Source organism: Magnolia sinica, chromosome 16 (genome assembly GCF_029962835.1).
Source record: "Magnolia sinica isolate HGM2019 chromosome 16, MsV1, whole genome shotgun sequence".
NCBI lineage: Eukaryota > Viridiplantae > Streptophyta > Magnoliopsida > Magnoliales > Magnoliaceae > Magnolia > Magnolia sinica.
Genome location: NC_080588.1, coordinates 1,239,653 through 1,266,690, shown reverse-complemented (window position 1 = coordinate 1,266,690; position 27,038 = coordinate 1,239,653). Strand labels below are relative to the sequence as shown.

Here is a 27,038-nt window from a genome sequence, read left to right as displayed (position 1 = left end):
CCCCTTACAGTGCTCAAACAGCAATCATTTATTATAGTCTCTCCACCGGCGTCTCTCTCTCTCTCTCTCTCTCTCTCTCCGCGCGTTGAATAGAGGGATTTTCTCCATTTCTGGAGGAAGTAGTCATCAGAGAAATGGCGAATCAATTCGGTGCGCGCATGAACACAATCAATCCCATGGACTCGCAGACCCACAATACTTCCCTCCAGCGTCTTCACCATGTCGAAAAGGTCAAATTCTCTCTCTCTCTCTCTCTCTCTCTCTCTCCATTTCTTCGCTACTTCCGGCGCTCGAGGGATTCATGCCGTTCATCAGGCAGGGTCCATCAAGCGCATTCCGCGGTCAAATAATCAGGCGCGTCCCGGTCATCAGGTGGGCCATGCATGCCCGTCGACTGTGGACTGCCCGTCAATCATTATGCGAACCGCAGTTTTTTTTTTTTCCTTCTGCAATCAAGCAGGCTACCTGGAATTCATGAATTCCGGGAACCGATGTAGGTAGTGTGGCCCACCTGGTCATCAGGTGGGCCATGTATGCCATTCGACCGTGGACTGCTCCTCAATCATGATCTTAACCGCTGTTTATCTCTTTTCCTTCATCTGCAAGCATGCCGTCTATCCGGAAGTCATGAATTCTGGGTTCTGATATACACCGTATGGCCCACCTGATGAATGGACTGGGTTTGCACGCATGCTTGTTTGCGTTGTTTCTTTTTCTTCTCTGCGAGATGAGCTGGGAGTTTATCTTCTTGACTGTGCAGAGGATAGTGCATGTGCTGGAGCTCGCCGGCGCTGTAATGGATGAGCTGGCAAATTCAACTGGCCCCCGGATGGAAGTCCTCAACAACCATTGCCGCGAGTTCATGCAATCAATCAAGGTAATCTCTCTCTCTTGCTGTCCTCCTCCTGCAGACAATATTTGGTGTGGAAGTTTGTATTCAAAGCGCTCTTTAGAGACTTATGAGTGGAATATCCAAAGATGAACAAAATCATACTTAGAAGAGATGCCTAAAGCAATGGATGTGATTGTGAATTGTCGATACTTAGAAGTGTCACACAATGTAGGTGAATCTAACTGTTCAAATTGTGAGCTCCATTATGGTGGAGCTGACCTGATGCAAATCCAAAAGGAAAAGTAAATAAATTAATAAGAAAAGAAAGATATTGTGGGAAAAGACCGAGCCGAATGCTAGAGATCACAAATGCAAGACTGTGAGCAAGCTCAACAGTCCTCTAGTTTAGAACTAGAGATCACTATCCTTCCCTTCAACAACCACCGTAGAGAAAATAAGAGATTATCTTTTAAAAAAAAATAAAAAATATGAGATTATTAATCAGCTTGTCTTATTCCATAGGCCATAGGTCCTATTTATAATCAACCTTACAATTTATAATAAAATATATGGAATCTAAGAAATTATGAAATTAAGAAAGTACCTAAAATAAGAGGATACTTAGATAAGAAAAACATTCTAGAAAATGCCTAGAATAAGAAGATACTTAGATAAGAAAATATCTAAAATTATTTTCTGCTTAAAATAATGATATGAAAGAAAGCAGATTTCCTAATATAAGATATTTGAAAGAAATGGGAAGTGATGATGGGATAAAAAAGCTCAATTTCTTGTGCACACGTGCGGAGCGTCCACGTGTGGGATGTGGGACGATTGCATCATTACCCCAAAAAACGAGACTCATCGGTTGATCCTACCATCCAATTGGTGGCCATCAAATAGGTCACGAAAAGAAAAATGGCCAATGGTCTGAATCAATTAGGGAGATCAAATAAACAAGGCCATCCTACCCCTGTGAGCCCTGATCTTTCCTCCCTCCAAACAATGCCTATGTACTTCTTGGATAGTTTGGATTGATGGGCAATACTGGCCAGTGTGGATGGGGTTTTGCAACTCAAAGTCATTATTGCAAAGACTGTTTCTTACGTGTGTGGCAATTGATTTTCTTTTTGGGCTTTAAACTGAGAAAAAGATGGTGGAAGGTGGTAATATTCATTTGAAAAGAAAAAAAGGAAGATTGTAGAAGACAAGAATGATCGCACTTTTATGTAGCATTTGGGCACACAACAAAATTAGGTTGCAAAGATTCAGTTCAACGAAGAGAGAAGAGAGAGAGAGTGAATTAGGGCTCCACGTCCCTCCGCTCTTCTTTTATATATTAAGTCAAAATAGCAAATATCCCACCCCTCCTAACTTACAATATGACATGTGTATCTTAAGGATACCTAATAGACTAAGGGACACATGGACAAAACACAATACTAGGTGGGCCGTGTTACTGTATGGCCTCTTATTTCATTCATCTACGGCCCAGATACACAGTCATTAACAGTTACATTTCTTTAAAGTTCAATTTGAAAGACCATAACTGCGGTTTGGAGCATAGCCTACAAATACTATGGAATGTAATTGCAATTTGGTCATTTCCATGCAATTGAACTAATTGCTGCAACTTAATTTAGTAGTACATCTAAACACAACCTTAAGGTGGCTAGTAATCTGTTGCTGCAATGTAATTTTGCTGGACAAATTATCTTTCAAAAAAAAAAAAGAAAAAAAAAAGAAAGAAAGAAAATTGCTGGACAGATTTGGGCTGAAATTTTTCGATGTTTGGTATTTTTGTTAGTGTCCTTGAGTCTGTTTGCGAGTTGCGACCTCCTTGCTTGCTGGTCTACTAACATGTGGGGCTTGCTGGGTTGTATCGTGTGGAATATGACCGCATATGTAGCCCTGCAGTTTATCTGGATTGAAACAAATATTGGGGTTCCCATGGGCAAATCTTCTTGGGCTCCTACCATTTTGAAGGAGATAATGGCTGCTGTTAGAGAGTGGGCCAGCTCTGGTTGCAAATTCAAGGTTATCCCTTCTTTAGTGATGCAGCAGAATTGTAAAGAGATTTTGGTGTGTGGTGAGATGGAAGGCCCCACCTCTGGGAATGTATAAAGCTAACTTGGACAGCTGTTTGTTGGAAACCCATGTCTCGCTGGGGCAAGCTGCTTAATTAGAAACAGCTATGGACACACTATTTTAAGATTCCGCCCCTATTGCCTTCCAAGATTCTTCTTTTTCAGATGCTGTAGTGAGGCTGCAGATGGTCAAGCTTATTGTTGAGAAAAATCTTCGTCCCGTGTTAGTGGAAGGAGACTTTCTTCGGGGCTAATGGTAGCTCATATCCATGGAGAATTGTGGATATAGTGGAGGAGGTTCTTGACTCGAGAACCAGGATCCAAGGTTCATTCAACCATATTCGGAGAGAGGAGAGTGGGGAAGTCAATGAATTGGCCTTGGTTGACACTATTAAGATTAATGCTCAGGTCGAGTGCAATATGGGGCATCAGTTGATGGGGCAATTGAGACATGCCTCGTGCTGTCTCTAAGGCCTTGAGGCCACTGTTCTTTTTTGTGTTTACGGGCAAGGTGCTCCCAAAATGGGGGTTTGTATGATGTTATACCCCCTTAAGAATGTATTCAATTATTCTGTAGATTTTAATAGTGTGGTCTTTTCTAGAGGTCGGCTCCCTTTTTATCTTATGGTATGGATGTAAAATTATCTTATGTTAGAGTAAGCGGTTTGCCCTATTGTTCTTTTGCATGTAGATTTCAGTAAAACTTCTTCGATATTGATGACACAAATGGTTGTAACAATGAGACTACCGACGACGACGTTGAGAGACTACCGACGATGACGATGAGAGACTGGAAATCAGTTTGGGAAGTGATGGACGATCGTGATTACGGGCATGAAGAGAAGGACAAAGGAAAACAAAATACGGCGATCCCCGGGGTTTCGATCGGATTTGTACGAAACGGAACGGAGAGTCAGCAGGGGGAAAAATCGGATGAATGGATACAGGTAGGAAGAAAGAAACAGGTTAGAGGGAAACGAAGCTCTTATTACGACTCTCTTCCGACTCTTTTCGTCAAAGGCTATCCCCATGGCTGGTTTTCTTTGAATCTCGAACGAGTTTTTGGGCGTGCAGGTGCAGTCATGGATGTGATTATGCCCAGAGACAAAAGAAGTGGAGAATATAGGGGCTTTGCTCTCATTAGGATGAGCTCGGAGGAGGAATTATCCAGAGCAGTATCGATGCTACACGGACAGAGCTTTGGAGGTAACAAAATGCTAGTGCAACGCGCTAGATTTGGGCCGGAAAGGAATGTTGCAAAAGGAGACAGATCGGCTAGACTGGAACGTCAACCTTCTCAGGACACACACTACCCCTTGCAATCAGCGGCGCCTTACTGGGATGCTTTGGTGAAGCTCCCGGTAGTAAAAGGAATAACGCATGATCACACATTCTGACAACAACGACGAAAGGAAGAAGCCTTTAATCGAGCCTAAGGAAGCATATAAGATTAAGATCAGTGCTGAGCGCATAGCTCAATCAAAGAAGGACCTCTAGGACTCGGTAGTGATCATAACAAGAGAAGGCGCTTCTCTACCCCAGGTCTAGGAATGGGTGAATAGCGTATGCCGAATCCGGATAGCTCAGTTATCCATCAAACCCATAGGGTATAATGAACTCTGGGTAAAGCTCATGCCGGGTCTGAATCCGGACATTCTTAGAATGGCAGGGGCTCTCCACAACGATGGGCCTGTTCGATCAATTCTCAGCTAGGATGAATTCTCCATTTTCGGTTTCGAGGAGGTGTGGATTCTAATCTAGGGGATTCCGTTAGAACTCTGGTACGACGAGTTCTTCGTTTTGGTGGCGAAAGAGTTAGGGTAGTTGATAGAGTTGGATCAGAAAACAAAGTTCGGGGAGGAAATGGGAGTTGCTAGGATGAGAATCAGAAGGAAGAAAGGTGAATTCACCCCCCCTCTGATTACGGCTATTGTCGAAGACAAGGAGATCCCCCTCCCGATCCAGCAGGAGGAGAAATCTTCCCAATCTCCAAGATGGGGAGACATATGGCGTGCCAGGGAACTTCCTCCCGTCTCGGATCTCCGTCCTAGTGTGGAGCACGAAGGCCCTCCATTTCAATGCTCCCGTGGAGCACCTAAAGTTTCGGTACCGTCTCTGCAATTAGCTTTAAATGCTTTGGTCTGTCCTCCTTCCCCTTGTCAGATGTGTGGAGCCCTATCGCCCGTCCATAATGCCAGAGGTGCCTCTTGCACGACAGGTGGCACGACTTTTCCGTCTCGAGCGGCGTCCCCGTCTGTTGACGTAGCTGAGCTTAACCGTCCACTGGGGGAGAGCATACGCAGGATGATGACACGTGGTCATCTGATTTCAACAGACGCGCCGACGAAGTTTCGTGAATCCCGGGAGGCCTGTGTGTGTCTATTGGATACTGGACCTGAATTTGTTACTACTGCGTGTTTGGATTCCGGTTAGGCGGGTCCAACGGGTATTTCAAATTATGAATCGGGTCTGATGGTTCGTGGATCAAAGGAGTTAGTTCCGACAACGCCTACTCCTACCGATGCGCTCATTCTTCATCCTGCTTCTTACGGTCAGTCGATCCACTTTGAAGAACCACAACAGCTGGACCAAGTCTTCCCTCAAACCCACTCCATTCCAAGTAAGATGATCCTAGGTGTCGAAATAGACCAAGGGTCTTTCTATTCCGAAAATCAGCCATCGCAGGATTTCGTTCCCTCTTCCCCCCTGTCCTCACCAAATCGCTGGTTCGATCACGGCCTCCTTGACTTGTTCCAGGAGCATCCAGATCTAGAGGTGATCGGGGCAGCACCTCTTCAGTCCAGAGGGGGAGGGATGCCTACTTGTATTGAAGGCACCTCTCAGCCTCTGAAAAAGGTCAGATGTGAAGATGATATAGAGAAGATTCCTCACAAGAAATGGATAAAAGACGCTACGGGACGTGGGTAGAGCTCTAGGGCTATCCTTCGGGGATTGCCCAGACGACTTCATAGCGTTATTCCAATGTGTCGAAGCTAGTGGAAGACCCCTTGCAGAGCAGAAATCTCCCAAGGCGAGAAGATTAAAGCCAACTCCCAATAGGAAAGAGCAGAGTAACCGCACTACGCAGCAACAGGGAATTGCAGAATTTATTAATAGGGCAGGGACTTTCAGCCACTCCTTCGAAAAGGAGTTCCTACCAGGGTACTCGGGGAAGTTCCGTCTCCAAATGAAGCTGATCTCTTGGCATGGTCGAGGGGTGGGGTCCAAACAGAAACGAAGCATCATCAACGATTCCTGCATCAAATACAAACTAGATGTTATTTGCTTTCAGGAGACCAAGTGCTCCAACTTTAATGACAGACTGATGAGTTCTCTTTGGCGGGCCCCAGATGTGAGTTGGGTGGCTAAAGACTCTACGGGTAGTGTAGGTGGAATTCTCATTGCATGGAAGAACTCTATTTGGCAGGTCCTTAACAGCTGGTCTGGTAATTTCTCTGTTTCGGCTTTTCTTTAGCATATTATGTCTGACTTCGCTTGTCTTTTTTCTTCTGTTTATGGGCCAAGTCAGCACGGGGACAGAAAAGCTTTTTGGGAAGAGCTATCCACCGCCAAGCAGAAATTTGCAGGTGCGTGCTGCATAGTCGGGGATTTTAATGTTGTCAGGAACAACTCCAAAAAATCTCAAGGCAGAGCGTCGACGCCAGCCATGAAGCAGTTCTCTGATTGGATCGAAGAAGAGGAACTTGTGGACCTTCCCCTGCTAGGCGCTAGATTCACTTGGTCCAATGGGAGAGCCTCCCCTACTATGTGCAGGTTGGATAGGTTCCTTCTCTTGTCTGAGTGGGTAGATCAGTTCCCCGTAACTTCTCAGAATGTGCTCCCCAGAACCACTTCCGATCACTGTCCTATATCCCTGGAAGTAACGGAGCAGAACTGGGGGTCAAAGCCTTTTCGTTTTGATATTTCATGGCTTTATATCAAGGGATTTGCCACTTAGATTGCAGATTGGTGGAAAGGTTTTAAGGTTCAAGGCTTTGCTGACTACAAATTATCTGTCAAGTTGAAGATGTTGAAGAAAGAGCTAAAAGAGTGGCACAAGAGCGACATGCAAAACAGAGATCTCGACTATTCTAATCTCCTATCAGACCTCTCAGCCTTAGACGCGTAGATGGAATTAGGCAGGTCCTCTCCAGATTTGCAGGCCACTCGGGTGCACCTGATTCAGGAAATCGAAAACAGAATCATCCAAAAGGAAATTTCTTGGAAACAAAAGGCGTGTCTGACTTGGCTGAAGGAAGGCGACAGAAACACTCGTTTCTTTCATACGGTGGCAAACTGGCATGCGTCTAACAATAGAATAAACAACATTTTGGTAGAAGGGGTTCGAATTGAGGATAAAGACGACATCTCGAACATAATGACATCGTATTTTAGATCGCTCCTTAATGGAAAACAGTGGCGCAGACCAGAGCTTAGTGGAACCCAATTCAATACTATCTCGGAAGAAGAAGCGTCTTCCCTCGAAGCCCCTTTTACGGAAGAGGAGATAAAGCGGGCCATAGACGCTCTCGGTTCTGAAAAGGCCCCAGGTCTAGATGGCTTTCTGATTGCATTCTTCGCCCATTTCTGGGAGGTGATCAAAGCTTACGTCATCGACTTCTTCAAAGAATTCCATTCTAATGGCAAGATCTCCACCTCCCTAGGGGCTACTTTTATCGCGTTGATTCCGAAGATGGCAGGTGCAGCTTCTCCCAAGGATTTTAGGCCCATTAGTTTGGTGGGGGGCCCTTATAAGATTTTGGCTAAGGTTTTGGTTACTCGTTTGGCAAAGGTTATAGGGAAGCTAATTTCTAAAAACCAGTGTGCATTCATAGTAGGAAGGCAGATAGTTGATGCAACCTTAAGTGCAAACGAAATTCTGGATTCTGGTGCTAAATTGGATTGGAAGTATATTGCTTGTAAGCTTGATATTGAAAAAGCCTACGATCATGTAGACTGGGTCTTTTTCCAATATTTGTTATAGCGTATGGGGTTTGGGGTCAAATGGAGAGACTGGATGAAAGAATGCACAGGATTAGCTCATTTCTCCATTTTATTAAATGGCTCTCCCAAAGGCTTCTTCTCTAGTAATAGAGGCCTTAGGCAGGGCGATCCTCTCTTCCTATTTTTATTTCTTCTGGCAGGAGAGGCTTTCTCTAGAATGCTCTCGAAAGGTCAAGAGGAAGGCCTTCTTCTTGGGATCGAAATCAATGGTTTGCTGTGCCCAATCATGCACATTCAATTTGCGGATGATTCCCTTATTTTCTCTGAAGCGTCGAATGAGAAGGTGGTTAACTTGGGTACTACCATCCGCTGCTTTCAAGCCATTTCCAACCTCAAGGTGAATATGACAGTCGAAGATCTATGGGATAAACATGGAACGCGAGGAGGTGAACATTCTTGCACATAATATTGGCTGCTCTGCAGATTCGTTCCCGTCTTCATTTGTAGGCTTACCGCTATGCATCGGAAAACCTCCTATCTCTTCGTGGGACAAAGTCATTTGCAGATTCCAGTCAGCGCTTTCGAGATGGAAGAGCCGATATTTGTCTCTTGGTGGTCGTCTCACGTTAATTAAAGTTGCCCTCTCAAACATGCCAATTCATTATATTTCTCTTCTGAAATGCCCGGCTACGGTTAGAATGTCGATCGACAAACTGAGACGTGATTTCCTCTGGCGAGGCAAGGAAATGGGCAAGAAATTTCATCTTCTAAACTGGCAGGAGGTCTATTCCCAGTTGTCTCATGGTGGAGCTGGCGTTAAAGACCTAAAAGATATGAACAAAGCTCTCCTTGGTAAGTGGATTTGGAGGCTCGGGACTGAAGTAGGCAGTCTTTGGTGCTCTATTATAAGGGGTAAATATGGCTGCTGCTCTGATTGTTGGTGGGTGAAAGAGCTTCCGTCTCACAAAGTTACTCACATTTGGCACGAGATTATGAGAGTGAAAAAGGAAGTCCCCCCAAATATTGGTTTCATTCTCGGCAAAGGTGAAAAAATCCGCTTTTGGGACGATGTCTGGTTAGGAGACCAACAATTAAAACTCAGGTTCCCCCTCTCCTACCGGATCGCGTCGTCAAAGAAGGGGTTTGTTGCTGATTTTTTCTACGTTTCGGGGGGGGGGGGGGGAGTTCGTTTGGACCGTTAACTGCAGAAGAAGTCTCCAAGACTGGGAGGTTTTGAAGTATACACGCCTATTGGAATATCTTTACTCTGCGTCTCCCTCTCTTTCTTCAGAGGATGAAATTTATTGGAAACCAGAGAAGTCGTCCTTATTTTCAGTCCGCTCTCTATATAATCAACTACGCAAGCATCAGTCTGAGCCGCATTTCAATCATTCGTTTATTTGGAAATATGATACCCCCTCGAAAATTCTTGTGTTTGGATGGCTGGTAGGGAAAAAGAAAATACTCACCATAGACAATCTCCAGAAGAAAGGTATGATCCTCCCCAATATATGTCTTTGCTGTATGCAATCGGAAGAGACCGTTGATCATCTCCTGCTTCACTGTCAGTTCGTCCATTCAATCTGGGTTGAGTTTATGAATAGCTTTAACGTAGGCTGGTGCTTCCCGGGAACGGCAGATCAGTTTCTTTTAGCCTGGCATGGGATGTATTTTGGTAAAACGAAAACCACTATCTGGCGCATGGTCATTCTTGCAGTGTGGTGGTCTGTTTGGGGGGAAAGAAACAATAGATGCTTTAGAAATCTCTCCAATTCGGCCGGGACTGTAGCGTCTTTGGCTAAGCGTCTTATCATTGAATGGGCTTTGAATGTAAAGGATCTGTCAGGTCCTGATTTCTTCTTTTTGGGCGTGTAATAGGACGGCTGCTGTGCTTTCTCAGCAGCCTCCCTTTTCTTCCCTCTTTTTTCTTAATGAAATCTCTTCATATTTCAAAAAAAAATAAAATATTGATGACACAAAGGCATACATATAGTGGGTCTCCTGAATTTTTTACTATTCTTGAATGGTTTTGGTCATTTAGCAACAGATGCACTCGCCTTTTTTCCCCCCCTATCTAATTTACACTTTGATTCATGTTTATGTTGATGTGCTTAATTCTACTCAATAGCAATTGCACATGTTGGTAGGATTTGCATCTGCAGTACCTAGCCCGTTGCCCAGATAAACGAGGTTGTTTGATGTCGGTTATGCAAAAAGTTGTCAAACTTTTGCCAAGCTAATATGAGAATGACCCTGATGCCAAATTGGAGATTTTGACAAAGCGTGTGGAGTCTAGAGTCTTACAAATTAGTAGAACCAAGATAGTAACAACTTTAGTAAGAAATATTATAGATGGTTTGGAAATGTTTGCTGAAGACTAGAGGCTGCTCCACTAAAAAGCAGAACACCGATTACGTGCTTGAAAAGAGAACAAGAGAAAGACCGAAAGGAAATGAGACTATGATCGCGAGAAGGGATATGGTGACTATAGGATTGATTGGTCAAATAGGAATAGTAAATCCTATCCCATATAGCTAGTACCAAAGTCTAAAAAGGTGCTTGAGGGTAATACCTCGAGGCAAGGTGTGGTAAAAATACCTCGATGCATGCTTATCAAGGTCCATTGTGCATGAGATGTACACTTGACTAACATAAAGAGGTGTAGTAAAGGTGTAGATATGTAGAGGGATATGCATGAATCAAAAAGAGGCATACACTTCTATATTGTTTTATACAAACAATGCATGCCCTTATCATATATACTACTTGTAGGCATTTTGCCCCCTCTCCAAGTTAAAAATCTGGGTATGGGCATCAAAATGCCAATCCTAATATTGTTTTCCCACTTTTCCAAGTTAAAAGTCTAATTTTAAGGGCACCTAAATGAGTATCGTTGAAGCATTTTGCTTACTTTCCAAGTTAAAATTGAGGGTAAGGGCACCAAAATGTCAATCCTTAAGGAATTTTACTCACTTTTCAAGTTAAAATTTATGTAAGAGCACCTAAATGTTGTAGTTTTGGAAATGTATTGAAAAATAAAAGTTTTCAAAGGTCCAAATTAATAGATTAATCCCCGAGGATCATCGTTAGATATTATTAAGTTTATGTAGCAATCCAAGATCAGAACTTTTTTATTATTATCTAAACTTACCTTTTGATCACTGTTGCTGAATACCATTTGAGTCCTACACTGATCATCGTTGTTGAATACCATAGCGTAAATGCCTCGAGGATGGGCATTTACATGTCTTGATACAAACCTTTAACTTGAAGAGTACACAAAAATGCCATGAGGATAACTATTTAAGTACTCTTCCAAAAATTTGAACTTAAATGTTGATTTAAATGCCTCAAAGATAAGCATTTAGTGTTAGCTAATGTGTGTCCTGCAAAGCTAATATGTTAATTTTAACTGTTGATTTGATGATCTTGATTGTAGATTATGATGATCATAGGTTCTGTGTTGACATGTCGCTAATGCCATAACTAGTCGCGGGTGTACACACAGAGGTAAAGGAGATAGATTCCTTCGATTGTCCTTAGGAACTTTAATTTGGACACAACGACCGCTGGTCAAGGGAAAATTGTGGTCCATGAATCTTTGTATCTTGTTATTTCATGATCATATAGAAATTGTAGGACAAACATGTGGTTGTTATTCACCCTTATGCAGTCATCTTGTTTAAAGGAAACGATAACGAATCGGGATGGAAAGTCTCCGCCATTGGGTTCTACGACAAGTTGGTGTGCCTATGCCATACCTTACAAAAGTGTGTTATAGGAATAAGTTCCTTGGTATTGGACTTGTTGGACACTTACATTGGATGATCAATTTAAGTCTCTAGATCAGAAAACCCATAATGCTTGAACTATGATCAACTTGTTTGTATACTAGCTTTGACTAATCCTTAAACCTGAGGACATAAGGGGAATTTAAGTTCCTAATGTGATGTGCTTTGGCATATCTCACGAAGTTAATTGTGGCGGCTCATATGTGTGTGTTGTTGGGTTCATGCATTGAGACACGGTTAAGACCTATATGATCCAATAATTATTTACTGTTTCTCCATATGATTTAAATGGTTTTACGAGTGTTTTCAACCATTAATCTTTTGTTAAAATGTTTTCATCACACTAGATGATAATTCCGACGGTTGAGATTTGTGATCCATTACTTGATTTTATGGGAATTGCATTTAAGATGGATAGCTATGTTCAGTAGAGGGATGAAGTCAATTTGGATACATGAATGTACAAGATTACGGACTTTAAATGTGTTGGGGTATATCAAAGTTTGTAGGGTGGTGAAACACTATGCTAGTGTCTCTCCCCGAAACCCTAATTCCTTATAAAAAAAAAAGATCATATCCTAAGGGAGAAAACACAAAAAATAGAGAGCTTTGGATGTCCAAGCCTCCTAAAGCGTCACCTCATATAGAAACATAGCGAGAGTAAAGAAAGAGGGGGAGGAGAAATCCTCGCTTCTCTCCTTCCCTACATTCACAGGTCCACAAATGTGGCCCATTGTGTATTTGTCACTTTGTCCATTGCCCTAGCCTTGCTCTAGAGATGATGTTTTGGCTTTCCTCCTCTCTTCATTTAGGATAGATCTGGGAGAGAACCTTCTACTTTGAAGGTATGCAGGCATGGAATCAATCCCTAGAGGAAGAAGGGGAATTTATAAATTCTCTTTCTAAATACAACCCCTAGAAGAAGAAGGAGAATTTATAAATTCTCTTCCTAAATACACAATTCAAAAGTGGCAAACGAAGATAAATCTTAAAATCCAAGATTTCGTGTGCTAGGTAACATAGTCTCATAGATAGTGGTGTTGATGCTAACTACATTAGGGAAGGAATAATCCCTTCACAATTTCTCGAAAAAGACTCGTTACCGAATGAGTATGGCTAATGGGAATAGCTTAAAGATAAGCTATAAAATTCCCAATGTCAATGTTTGTAAGAAAGGAAAGTGCATCGAAGCAATGCTCCTTGTAGGCAAAAAACCTTCAAGAAGAACTTATTCTTGGCACATCGTTCTTACTGATGATTCAACCATTTTCAGTAAACTCTAAAGGATTAGAGACAGCTATTGAAAACGAAAGAATCTTGTTTGAGTTCCATGAGTCTCCTAAACAAGGACAACCATGCTCAATATCCAATCAAATTTCTCTTAAAGAGCAATACGTCCAAAATCTCAAAGGAGAACTTTGCTCTCTAAAGATTTTTGAGGCTCTCAAACAAAGAAAATTCAAATCTCAACTAGCCCTCTTCCCAAAAAAATTAGAGTTTGATTGTTGCTTTGACTTGCCATCTTCATTTTGGAACAGGAAGAAACACCAAGTCAGTCTGCCTTATATTCCAGGCTTTGATGAAAAATATATTCTGACAAAAGCTAGGCTCATACAAATGGATTCCAGGCTATTAGAATTATGTGACTTGGAGATAAAAGATCTCCTTAATAAACAACTCATTTGAAGATCAAAATCCCCTTGGAGTTGTGTGGCTATCTATGTAGAAAATGCTGCGGTAATTGAGAGAGGAGCGCCTCGACTTGTAATTAATTACAAGTCTCTCAATAAGGTGCTTGAATCCATTCGGTATCCTTTACTAAGTAAACAAGACCTTGTAAATCGTCATTATGAGGCAAAGATCTTCTCAAAATTTGGCTTAAAGTCTGCTTTTGGTAGATTTAGGTCAAAGAAGAAGATAGGTATAAAACCGCCTTTTCTGTTCCATTCGGCCATTATGAATGAAATGTCATGTCCTTCGGATTAAAAAATGTTCCATCTGAATTCCAGAATATAATGAATGATATATTCAATCCTTACAAATCCTTTTCAATTGTTTATATCGATGATGTTCTAATCTTTTCAAAAGGGATTGACAAACATTGGAGGCATTTGAGGTTTTTGATTATGCGATAGAGAGTAAGAGTTTGACGGATGTGTCGACGTATTCGGCACTGGAGAGTTCTCTTGTTCTTTCTTTCATCTTTATGAGTGTTTAAGCTTTTGTCTGTAATGGCTCAAATAGAGAGAACATTGTAAGATTTGAGTGTTGTGACAAAGTCTATCTTGATTACTGGTATTGGATCCAAGAGACTTTGAAAGTAAAAGTAGTTATGTTGGTTCGCTTTGAACTCGTAGTTTTATCTTGCTTGTACTGTTTTAATCTTATGTTAGTGTTTTAATTCAATCCAGCTGCTCTTCTTCCAGGAAAAAAATATCTTTTGTATTCCTTCCATACTATTTTAATTTTAATAAATAGACAGCGAGGCCCTAATAGTTGCAAGTGAGTCCATTTAGACAAGGAAGGCATTTGAGGTCGTATGTGTGCTGCTAGGCCACTATTTTTCTAAAATTCAAAAGAAATATGGATAGAATTCAAAGATCTTTTTCTTCTCGAAATTCTTTTTCTGCTGCGTCTGCTTCTGGTAGGACTTCTTCGTTTTTGGACTCTCCAAACCAAATGACTCTAAAAAATATTGGAGAAATAAATTATGAAGATTTGGATAAAAGTGTCCAAGATTGGACCATCCGTGCCGTTGCCACTAAAGAAATCTACAAAAAAGGATCTGTCAAACAACAGTCTGATTACATAATCAAGACTGTTGAAAGAACTCTTTCAATAGTACATAATGAAAATAGTATTGCCTTGTTGAGACAACATATCATTGAAATTTCATCGCAAGTATAATTATGTTTATATAGGACTGGTTCAAGTAGCCGTCAAACCCTTAACTCGTCTAGGGTTAAATACTTCGACCTTCTCATATGTGCGTGACAATGTCATACACTATTCCAAGACTCATTAGCAGGAATAGTTAGAGGCTAGCCTGAGTCAAGGGCCAGCCGTCTTCAACTGTCTACCCAATTATACAGTTTCTCTCTCAGATGAGAATTTAGATGATGCCTTAAGTTTCGGCATCCAGACTAAAGGATTCAATATGAAACCCAATAGTGAAAATATTACTGTAGTATACAGGATATACTACAAACTGATGAATACTATTGAGCCAAATATTGCATATTCTCAACAGTTAGAAGGAACAGCAACACTATTCCTAACCAATATGGCTAATAGGGCCCAAACCTGAAAGCCAATCAAATGGGAAAATCTTAACCTCTGCAGCCACTGGCACACTAAAGATGCTCAGCTAGTACCTAGGAGGCAGAATGAGGAAGTTGACTTAATAATAAGTCATGAAGATGGATAAATCGAAATAATGTTCAAAGATTTAAAACAAAGTTCCGCATCCATCTCAAGGCCCTCAACGCAAGACCTTCTGAATCCTCATACAAATCAGCTAGAGAATCTCTGTTGAGGCCATCTGGTATATCATATCCCATTTATAATCAAGAGGACACCACCTCTAAAAAATCATTTGATATTTCAGAAGCCGACTTAAACATTAACTCCAAACAGTCACTATAACATTCATGGTTCATCAGATTCTCACCCCAGTATCCTAATAAAATTGCTCTCTGGTCTTACCAACAGTGGTGGTTCTTGTTTGGGGCCGCAAGATGCATATTGCCTGAATCAATTGATCTATTATTCAAGGAATATGAAAAATCAATTTCTCCCCTTTTGTCTTCATGGAATTTCTTAGATATTAAGATGGGATTATTATAAAGAATTGGCCTTCCCGCCAAAATTTGGCTGAAAAATACATCTTAAGTGGTGGGATAAATATGAATTTAAAGCTTCTAAAATTTCAGAGGCATCATCTTCTACACTTAAGCCTCTGCTAAATAGCATCTTTGAAGATACTCTTTATAAGAGGCTTAAAGCTCAGCTTCTTGATGACATTAAAAATGAAGGCTATCAAGTAGTCCCACATGGTGGATCAATGATTAAAACCTATTATCATATCAAATCCTCTCAATTTAGAGGATAATCAAGCTGGGAAAATGGAAACTTCATCAAAGGAATGTTCTGAACAGAGCTTCTCTGGTGATGATCTCAATAAAATCCCTGATTGCGATAAATCTAAACCGACATTTAACATTTTTCCCTAATCAGTATTGCCCTTTGGCTTAAATTAGCCAGCTGCTAAGTTGCAAAATAGCTCCGTCAATCTATCCCTGCTCAATTTCAAGGCTCGAACAACTCCACCCAGTTCGGCACATGCTCGAACTTAGCAAGGACACACAAGCCTTAGATCAGCATGATGTTCACCTTCCAGACTCTTCCGGACTTAAACAAGCACTAAAGTCTGCCTTGATTCAGATTCAGAAATCATGCAAAGTCTTTCGGCAGGTTTTCTGTAGTAGATCAATACGACATCACTGTAGCGATCACTGTAGCAGTAAAAGAATCCACTTTTCCTGCAGCAAATCGAAACGTCAGCACTGTAGCAGTCACAAATCTTCCCTGTAGCAGAAACTTTTCAGAACAATTAACTTCTACAAAACTTCCGGATTTCAATGTAATTCACATCCGCCCGGACTTAACTAGACTTTGAGTCCATCTACCTTGTATAAAAGGAACACCAAGCCTCATTCGGTGGCAAGCTTGGAGAGTTCTCTTGTTCTTTCTTTGATCTTTCTGAGTGTTTAAGCTTCTGTAATAGCTCAAATAGAGAGAATATTGTACGAATGATTGTTGTGATCAAGTTCTCTTGAGTGTTGTGACAAAGTCTATAGATCTTTATGAGAGAGAGAGAGAGAGAGAGAGAGAGAGAGAGAGAGAGAGAGAGAGATTTGACATCTCTCATCTTATTCAATAATAGCTAAAGTATTGAGACTTTTGGTTCTAGCATAACACTTGTTTTACAATAAGCTTAACTCAGGAAAGCTCTTATTGGAAATAAGTACGCTTAGTAAAGCAATCAAATAAGAGTTTTTTTTAAAAAGGAATAGCTTCTATCATTTTGATAAATTGCAACTATTCCATCTCAAACAAGCATGCCCCTTCATGCCACTTACCTTGGATGTGGACCGTCCATCATATTCAACATTAGGGGAGCCCACCTTGATGTCGACTGGGCTAAACCTTTGAAGTGGGCCATACCTTCAAAGTAGAAGGTTCTTTTCCAGATCTATCCCAAATGAGGAGAGGATGAAAACTAACACTGTCTGTATAGTAGGGCTAGGGCAATGGATAAAGTAACGCATGCACGGTGAGCTACACTTGTGGAAGTGTGAACGCAGGGAAAGGAGGAGAGATGGTCATCTCCTCTTATTTCTTTGCTCTCGCTATTTCTCTTTATGAGGTGACACTCTAGGAGCTTGGACGTTCAAGGTTTCTTATTTTATGTGTTTTCTTCTTTTGGGATATGATATTTTTTTATGAGCTAGGGTTTTAGGGAGAGGCTTGTATGATGTTTTACTACCCTACAAACTTTGGTATGCCCTAATGCATATAAAGTTTATAATCCTATCTATTCATGTATCCAAATTAACTTCATCCATCTACTGAACATGGTGATCAATCTTCAATTCAATTCCCATACAAATCAAGTGATGGAGCACAAGATCTCAACTGTCAGAATTACCATCAAGTGCGATGGAAACACTTTAACGGTTAAAATAAAATATCAACGATTAAAAACACTTGTAAAACCATTTAAATCATATGGAGAAATAATTGATCCCTTATTAGATTATACAGGCCTTAATCGTATCTCAATGCATGAACCTAACAACACATATATATGAGCCACCACAATTGACTTCGTGAGGTGTGCCAAAACATATCACATCAGGAACTTAAATTCTCCACATGTCCTCGGGTCTAAGGATTAGTCAAAGCTAGTATATATACAAGTAGATCATAGTTCATACATTATGGGTTTTCTGATATAGAAACTTGAATTGATTCTCCTATGTGTCCAATAGGTCTAATATCGGGGAGTTTATTCCCATAGTACTCTTACACTCCTCTGTAAGGTATGGCATAGGCACACCGACTCATTGTAGAACCCGATGTCGGAGACTTTCCATCCCGATTCGTCATTAGTTCCTTCAAACAGGATGATCGCATAAGAGTGAATAACAACTATAGGTTTAGTTTGTCGTACAACATCTACGTGATCATGGAACAATATGGTACTAAGATTCATTGACCACAACTGTCCCTTAAGTCTTTAACTAGCGGTCGTCGTGTCCAAATTCAAGTTCCCATGGACAACCGAAGGAATCCATCCCCTTTAGGCTCTGTGTGTGTGTGTGTGTGTGTGTGTGTGTGTGTGTGTGTGTGTTATTTATAGCATGTACAACATGTCAGTATAGGACTCGTGATCATCATGATCTATGGTCAAGATCATTAAATAAATGGTTAAAATTAACATATTTGCTTTGCAAGGCACACGACACTAACGCTAAATGCTATTCTTTGAGGCATTTTCGTCAACTTTTAGGTTCAAAATTTAGGAAGAGTACTTAAATAGTTATCCTTATAGCATTTTTGTGTACTCTTTGAATTAAAGGTTTGGATAAGGACATGTAAATGCCCATCCTCGAGGCATTAATGCACTTTCCAAGTTAAAATCTAGCTAAGTGCACCAAAATGCTTATCCTCTAAACAATTTTCCCACTTTTGAAGTTAAAAAGGTAGGGTAAGGGCACCTAAATGCCTATCCTTGAGGCATTTCGACCACTTTTCCAGTGAAAAACATGTGTAAGGTTACCAAAATGTCAATCCTTGAGGCATTTTGCCCACTTTCTCCATGTTTAAAATCTAGGTGAGGGCATTCTAATGCCTATATTTAAGGCATTTTGCCAACCTTCTAAGATAAAAATCAAGGTAAGGGCACCTAGATGCCTATATTTTAGGCATTTAGCCCCTTTTTTAAGTTAAAAAATATTGGTCAAGGCACTAAATCTTCAAGTTACTCATCTTTAGTTTGTAGATGGCACAAATTTATTTTGTGAAGTGGACAAAAGTCAAGTGGCTAATCTCCAAAATAGTTGAAGATGCTTCAAAGGTGTATCGGGGCTGTGGATAAATCCAGCCAACAGTGAAATATTAATATGGTGGTGTGGCAAAGGAAAGGTGGTTCCTAGGCTGATGGTGAGTTATAAGGCGTTTGGCACGTGGAAAGAGGTGCTTAAAGGTATTCACAACTTAAAAAAAGGACTTCGCTTTTCTCTTGGAGATGGAACCCCAATTAAAATTTGGCACGGTACTTGGTATGGTGATGCACCTTTGAAGACAAGATTTCCTTCCATATCGCCTTAGCATTAGATGAGGAAGGCCATGTTTCTCATTTTATGTCGAGAAAAAGAGGGGTAGTATGGTCCCCTCGATTCCGAAGAGACATGAGTGAGAAGATAGAAGTTTGTTTAGACTAATGAGTTGGCTGTATCAAGTTGAAGTGGACGATGCAACCTAAAACGGATGGGTGTGGGGCTTAGAAAGGTCGGGCAACTCCTTGGTCAAGTATTTCTATCAGTCTCTGTGCCCCCACCCTCATCAATCCAACTAAGACCCTCCTCTTTTCCACATGTGGAAATATAAAGCAGCAACCATCGATAACCTAAGGAAAATGAAGATGATCATTATGAAGGATATCCTTTTTGCCTTAGGAGCTAGGAGACAGCGGATCATCTATTCTCGTACCGTTCTTTCTCTTTAGAGGTTTGCTGGCAAGTGTTCTGTCAGAGGAGGAGAGAATTTGAGAAAGAGAGGAAGACAAAATATAAGAGAAGGTACAATTACATATATGCCCTATCTTATTTATAATAATATGAGAGATGTCTAGCCCTATCTTATTTATAAAAATACGAGGGAAGGTACAATTACATATATGCCCTTATTATAATAATATGAGGAAAGGTACAATTATATATATGCCTTTATTATGGAGGAAAAACTAAAGAAAGACTAGGGGCTAAATAAGGAAAGCATAAAATGAAGAGAAAAAAGAAAAAAAAGGCTAAGACTAAGGCCCATAACATGTAAGGCCCAAGTGTATGTATGTGTGGGCCCAATCATGGGCCCACATGCACATACACTTATAGTCTTCAAGTCGAGGCATAAACATCAATCATGCCTAGCTTGCCACGAACACATCTTCCAACTAACACTGTAAAAGCCTTTTTAAAATATCCGCCAGCTGCTCGAAAGACAGAACAAATGGAGTAAAAATAACACTCGCCGCAATGAGCTACAATTGTCTACTTCTCAGTGTTCCAGGTGACTAAATTGTTGAACTGTCTACTTCTTAGTGTTCCAAGTGACTAAATTGCTGTAAAAAAAGTATAGTAGCCTGATGTAGAGTGACAATCAGTCGAACAAACTACCCAATCTGCATTAGAATACCCCTTTGACCATGTGGATTGGAATTTCCTTTATTACATGCTTACCCGTATGGGTTTTGGTAAAAAATGGAGGATGTGGATGAAGGCCTGCGTCGAATCCCCCCACTTCTCGATTCTCCTCAATGGTGTCCCTAAGGGTTTCTTCACCAGCTTGAGGGGCTTGCGCCAGGGTGATCCTCTTTCGCCCCTGCTCTTCCTCTTGATTTCTGAAGCCCTTTCCCAGATGCTGTTAAAGGGCCAGAGCGCTGGTCTGTTAAGAGGCATATCCATGCCAGGGGTCCCTACACCGATCACTCATATTCAATTTGCTGATGATACATTGATCACTTGCGAAGCCGATTCAGAAGCCATTGCTAATCTTCTCACAACTCTGCGCTGTTTTGAGGCTGTCTCGGGCCTGCGCATCAATATGGCTAAGTCAAAAATCTTTGGGATCCACATTGCTGAGCAAGATCTTAATTCCTTCGCTCAAATTATCGGCTGCTCCACTGTTTCTCTGCCAACTTTTTTCGTGGGTTTGCCGCTGGTCATCGCCTCCCCCCTCCCCCCCTATGTGGGACAGGGTGGTGGAAAATTTTCAAAAATCTCTGGCTAGATGGAAATGTCGGTATTTGTCTTTAGGGGGTAGGCTTACACTCATAAAAGCCGCTTTATCAAATATCCCCATCTATTTCATGTCCCTTTTCATCTGCCCCCTGCTATCCGGCGTCGGATCGACAACCTGAGGAGAGATTTTCTGTGGAGCGGAAAGGAAAATCAGAACAAATTCCATCTCCTCGACTGGCAGGAGGTTTGTATTCACTTTAAAGAGGGAGGCATAAGTGTTAAAAACCTGAAGGTGATGAATAAGGCCCTCTTGGGCAAGTGGACCTGGAGACTAGGATCAGAACCGGAAGCTTTGTGGAACCTTGTCATAAAAGGGAAATATGGGACCTCCCCGGGAGGTTGGTGGACTAGGGACTCTTCTGCTTATAGAGCTTCTCGTATTTGGAAAGGAATCCTTCGATCCAAAATCTGGTGATGGAAAACATTTCCTTCCATTTGGGATGTGGGTCGGCTATTCGGTTTTGGGAAGACCATTGGATTGGGGATAGGTGTTTGAAAGAGCGCTTCCCCTCTATTTATCGTCTAGTAGTTTGGAAGGACAAGCCCATCAACAGTTTTTTCTCTCGTTATGAAAATGGCATACTCTGGGACATCAGTTGCCGCAGAAATTTGAGGTTACCCACTTTGCTGATCTCCTGGAGTATTTATCTAGGGTCTCCCCTTCCTACACCGATCCGGATCAAATCATCTGGACCAGGGATAAATCCTCCCAATTTTCAGTGAAGTCCCTCTACCCTATCCTCCTCCGGCCCCTCTCCCCTACTGCGTCGGTCTCCCCGTTTATCTGGAACTACCCCGCCCCTCCTAAATATATCTGCTCCACTTGGTTGGCCTCTAGGAATCGAATTTTAATTGTCGACAATCTCATGAAGAGAGGAATGCAGCTCGCCAACATATGCCTCTGTTGCATGGCCTGTGATGAATCGGTCGATCATCTTCTTGTGTACTGTCCTTTAGTTTCTCAGATCTGTTTGGACTTTTTCACAAGATTCAGCGTCAGTGGTTGTGTGCCAGCTTCAACGTCTTCTCTTCTTGCTTATTGGCACGGGTTCAAGTTGGGCACAATTAAATCTAAGGTTTGGAAAATGGCAATCATGGCCATCTGGTGGGCGGTCTGGAAGGAGCGTAACGATAGATGCTTCAACAATATGCAGGCTTCGGTTCAAGCTGTCGGTTCGAGAGCAAAGCAGCTGCTTATCGAATGGGCTTCTGTTATGCCTTCTCTTAAAGATTTTAATTTTCTCTTTTTAGGCTTCTAGTTTGCTTCAGTTCGTTTTTTCTGCTTCTGCTATCTCAGCAGCCCCCCTTGTTTTTTCTTTTCTGCTCATTTTTTAATATATTCTCGTTGCTTTTTAAAGAAAAAAAAGATTATGATGACGATCAAGGAGGATACCACGCCTCGGGGACAATTTGATGTAGTAGAAGATGCAACAGACGGCTTTAAAATGACTACAAAGAGGAGTATGCATGAATTGAGTAATCAAACTCATTGCATGAAACAAATCTGGTCGACTAATCATCACATATATCAATTTGCCAACCAAGTGCTAATATATGCAGGGATTATTAAAAAGTTGTCCATCATCTGTCCCGAGCTTGTTATTAACTTCCAATGGAGAATTAGTAGGTTTGATACGAAGATTCACAATTGAAGTCAAAAAATCAAGCGCATATTTCCGTGGAGACAGAATTATGCCCTTCTTGGATCGAGAGACTTCAATTCAAACATATTATTTTAACAGACTCAAATCTTTGATATAAAATACCCCGCTCGGATATAATTTCAGCTCTGATATGCCATTAACATCATCACCTATAACAAAATATCATCTACATACACACTCATAATAATAGTACCCTTCGCATTCCACTTGACAGATGGAGAATGATCGAAATGGATACGTGTGGAATCAATATTAATTAAGGCACTACTAAACGTTTCAAACCAGGTGCGAGGAGCCTGCTTCAACTCATATATTGCCTTATTTAGACGACATACCTTGCTATCCTCCCTTCAAGCAAATCCAGGAAGAGAGAGCATATAGATCTCCTTGGTCAAACCACAAAAAGAAGAAGCATTCTGAACATACAATTGATGCAAGGGCAACATGAGAAATAATAACTCGCACCGAGTTCATCCTAGCAACATGAGCAAATGTCTCAGAATAAATCATCACCAAAGGTTCGTGTAAAACCTTTAGCTATAAGGTGGGCTTTACTTACATCGGGCTTGTTCTTGAGAACATATACCTAATGACAAGCTATAGGATTCTTCCAACTGGTAATGTCATCTCCCATTTATCATTCTTTTCCAGAGCTACTGTCTCCTTCTTCATAGCTTGGTGCCACAAAGGAGGAATGGGTAATGCCCAATCAACGGGGGCATTCTTGCAAACATGGTACAAAGGAGGCCAGAGGAGCAAGTTGAAAAATCAGCGATGGATAGCAGTCCGGGCAGTGCTTTGGGTGGTGTGGCTTGAATGCAACAATCACATTTTGGTTTTTCAAGGACAAGCAATGCCCGGCTAGGATGGTATCTCTCAAAGCCAAAAGAATAGAATGGGCCGTTGCTGCTAAGATTCAGGAGGAGCCTCCAGGTAATGTTGCATAAGTCTCAAGGGGTTTTATGATGCCTTGTGGTTTCCGTGGATGACAGCTTGTCAACCCTTTGTATCCTTTCATTTTTGGAATAAAATTTCCAGAACCCTTCATAAAAAATGGACCACAAATATTCATTTTCATCATTTCCTCTTGACTAAGCTGAATGTTTTGCAATTTGATTTGTCAGTCATCCACACAGTCCTAAAACTCAGCCTTGATGAATGCCGGTTTGGAGTCCATGCAAACATGGTCTAAAGCACCGTCATACGTATGCCTGTGTACGAAGTTTCTTCATTTAACTGCCTTTTCAACTCCACTAAGATGCCTGCCTTAGCAATATTTTATTTTTCTCTTCAATTCTCAGTAAATCAACGAAGTTTATGAAACTCATGGGAACATTTCTGAAAGCAGGACATCCAAGTCACCTTGAGGGAGGAAATCAAAAGTGCGTGTGAGTACCGTCCATTTGAGAAGTGTGATTACAACTCGAGAATCTCTAACGAGATCTGTTGCAAGAAATTGGAGTACGTCATTGAGCAGTTAGATGGGATGAAGCGGACCGTTGATCAACACAATAGTGCAGTTTGAGTAGCCATGCTGCTGAAGCCTGTAAGTATATAGTTGCACAAGAATATCACCTAAATTCTCACCTTTTGTGTTAGAAACGTGATGTTTCATGTTTACCAGTTTGAAAGCCATTGAAAGCCATCCACCTACTAATCATCCCCCAAAAAAAAGAAAAGAAAAGATAAAGAAACTGGGTTTGGACGCTTCAGATCAAGGAAAATAATATCTTAGCTGCCCATATGTTGGGCTTGGCCACCAATTAGTACGATAAGATTGTCTGAGCAATTTTTGGGCTATGCTTCATCTACAATGGGACCCGTGATTTGGATTTGGACACTCCAGATCAATGAAGAAAAACTCAGTTTCGGGGTGCTGAGTTGTCTTGCTACTGAAAGCATTGCCCCTTGTCTGAAGGTACATGGGGCAATGGGTTTGGTTTGTGTTGGGGTATGCACAGCCTGACCGAAACCCGTTTACCGAACTGGCCCAACATCCATGCCTGACCCTGACCCTGACCCTGACCCTGACCCATGACCCTAGATGAGATGACCAGGCTCGAATATGAGCAGAATTGTAAGCCCAAGCTCAGCCTGGCCCAAACCATTTATTTTAAAAAAGTGCTTTTCGAATCCTCGGATTGTTGACTACCATCGAAGGAAGCATGCTTGGTTTGTGACAGTTATTTATATGAGGGCCCATCACCTACGGGTGACCAGGCATGTGGGCCTATCTTTCCCCACCAAATTCGACTTTGTTGGACATCTGTACATGCAGATAGTTGGCCCCATCATGAAAACCACTCACCTAAAGAATTGGGCTGATCCTACTCATTTGATGGGCCACACCCATATGATGAGTCAGACCGTTGGTTTTCCAACAATTCCAATGGTGTGGTCCAGTTGATGAGCAGATCAACTTGCTTTTTGTGCCAGGTGATTTTCATGATGGGAACTGCCTTTTTACATGGGTCCTGTACAACTGACGTGTTGGTGGAAAAAGATAGGTCTGCCCGTTGAGTTCTCTATTTTATCATGGTTTAAAAACTCGAAGAAAACTCTGCGCCGCCAACTCCTTGAGTTGTGTAGAAAACTCAAACTGGGCCAATTCAGTTCCAGGTTTCTCATAGAAATACTTTGTTTTTCTTCTCCTCTTCCTTCCTCACCAGCAAATCTGCTAGCCGCAACTTCAACAAACAAAGCCCTCTCGTTCTCAAAATCTTGCATGGGGGGCTGCATTTGGACCATCATTCCATATTTTCTAGTGATCGTTCATCCTGTGGTCCTACTGGAGGTGGGTGGTGAACAAAGGTCACATCCATGGAAATGATCCCAGCCATTGGATCTGTGGATGGCTGATGGTTTTGTTTTTTTAATTCTATTTTTCTTTCATGTTCCTTTTTTGCTGTGTAGATGAGTACAATTATTTAGTGTCTAAGACATGGTGTGAAGTGGCTCCCTGATGAAGGAAGAACTTGGGCCCACATGGTGTATTTATCATATCCAACTCATCCATCAAATGCGTCCCCTCAGGTTTACTCCAAAGGCCTTAAAGCCAGTATGATCCAAAACTCTGGCGGGCCTTATCACAGGGAACAATGTGGGAGGGAACTGCCACCCTCGATCCTTCATACATGGCAGATGAAAGGTCTTGATGGATTGGATTATCTATCCATAACATGGTGGGTCCCCAGCGCTAATCAAGGGTGGTGTCCCCTGTTCTGTGGCCCACCTGAGTTTCCATTTGGGTTGATTTTTGGGCTCTGGTGGTAACATTGAGGTGACGCATCTGATGGACGGGTCGGATGTTGTGAATATATCATGTGGTCCCCACTTTTGCACGGTACCACCGCAATTTAGGGTGGTTTTGGTGCCACTGGTACCAAACCCCTATAGATACTTGGTATGTAGTCCTTACTGAAGTTTTTGTTGTTGTGGAAAGGATGCCATTGATCTCGGGCACCATGCCGTGTATGTCAACAGTGGTGATCGGACGTCCCTATCGCGCATCAGAAGTCCCGAGGCTGCAGTGGTGAGTTCACACCTCCATGTTTCTTGTAAAGAAAAGAATTCATTAGGAAACTCTCAATGTACTGAAAATTTTACTAATTTTCCCAATTTTTCTAATTAATAATTAATTATTTCTGATGCCAAGTTTCCTATTCATTCTGAACAAGGAACTTACTTATTTGGAACTTAGTTTGTAGATGTGGGGCCTATGGTGGGTCTATCCAAGCCATTGATCTGATGGACCATTCTCCAAAATCTCCCAAATTGGAAGATCCTACCCATAAAATCTTTGGTCTTTCCTCCATTGAATCTGTTCATGCATTTCCTTTTTAACTGTGTCTTTGTATGCCAACAGGAAGGTTGGAGCTGACCAATTGAAAGGATATTTTGGGAATGGTCCATCCATGATGGGTTCCGTCAGATCAATGGCTTGGATAGATCAACCATGGACCTCACATTTACAAAGTAAGTTCCTAACAGGGAAGTTCCCTGTTGGGGATGAATAGGAAACTATATATATATATATATATATATATATATATATATATATATATATATATATAGGGAAAAGGTTCTATACGGTCGAACTCATGGGAACTTCCCATGAGGTCATGTTGTGTGGGCCCACCATGATGCGTGTCGAACATCTACCCCATCAGTCAGATGCACCGTTCCATGGTGGCCTTAGGACTTAAAAATCAAGTTAATCCGTGAATTGTGTGGGCCACACCACATACAAAAGTTGAGAGGGGTTACCCTCCATTAAAAAATTCATAATCATTTGTTGGGCCCACCGAGAATCCAGCCCATCCATTATGTGTGTCCCGCTTGGATGAGGGGTCAGACCAAGTTTCAGACGAATCAAATTTCAGGTGGGCCCTGCTTTTATATGTTTTAGGCATGTTTTCACATGATTTTAGATGGTATGGCCCACCTGAGTTCGGTATACAGGTGATTTTTAGGATATCCCATAATTTAAAGGGGGCCCATCAAATGCATGGTGGGGCCCACACAGCTCAACCTCATGGGAAGTTCCCATGAGCTCGACCGCATGGGACCTCCCCCCCCGCCCACACACACACACACACACACACATATGGAAATGGTACTACGAGGTCAAAATCTTG

At 41.6% G+C, this 27,038-nt stretch overlaps 1 protein-coding gene across 2 annotated transcripts; it reads left to right on the top strand.

Annotated features, from left to right (window-relative positions):
• Nucleotides 1–26,319, top strand: LOC131228619 (mediator of RNA polymerase II transcription subunit 11). 2 transcript variants are annotated; one of them, XR_009163024.1, is made up of 5 exons: nucleotides 1–230; nucleotides 761–877; nucleotides 23,750–23,947; nucleotides 25,844–25,933; nucleotides 26,267–26,319. XR_009163024.1 is itself a non-coding variant. In XM_058224400.1 (4 exons), exons 1-3 carry the CDS (start codon nucleotides 135–137, stop codon nucleotides 23,924–23,926), a joined length of 390 nt encoding a protein of 129 aa, XP_058080383.1. In that variant the 5' UTR covers nucleotides 1–134; the 3' UTR covers nucleotides 23,927–23,947; nucleotides 25,844–26,035. The 2 variants fall into 2 exon arrangements, 1 of the variants encoding a protein (XP_058080383.1); XM_058224400.1 differs by lacking the exon at nucleotides 26,267–26,319 and having other exon boundaries at nucleotides 25,844–26,035.
• Nucleotides 26,320–27,038: the final 719 nt, after the last annotated feature.

Coding starts and splice junctions, on each gene's coding strand:
- LOC131228619 (XM_058224400.1), top strand. CDS start 135: ATGGCGAATCAATTCGGTGCGCGCATGAACACAATCAATCCCATGGAC. Junction 231..760: donor GTCTTCACCATGTCGAAAAG/GTCAAATTCTCT, acceptor TTGACTGTGCAG/AGGATAGTGCATGTGCTGGA. Junction 878..23,749: donor AGTTCATGCAATCAATCAAG/GTAATCTCTCTC, acceptor TTCTGAAAGCAG/GACATCCAAGTCACCTTGAG.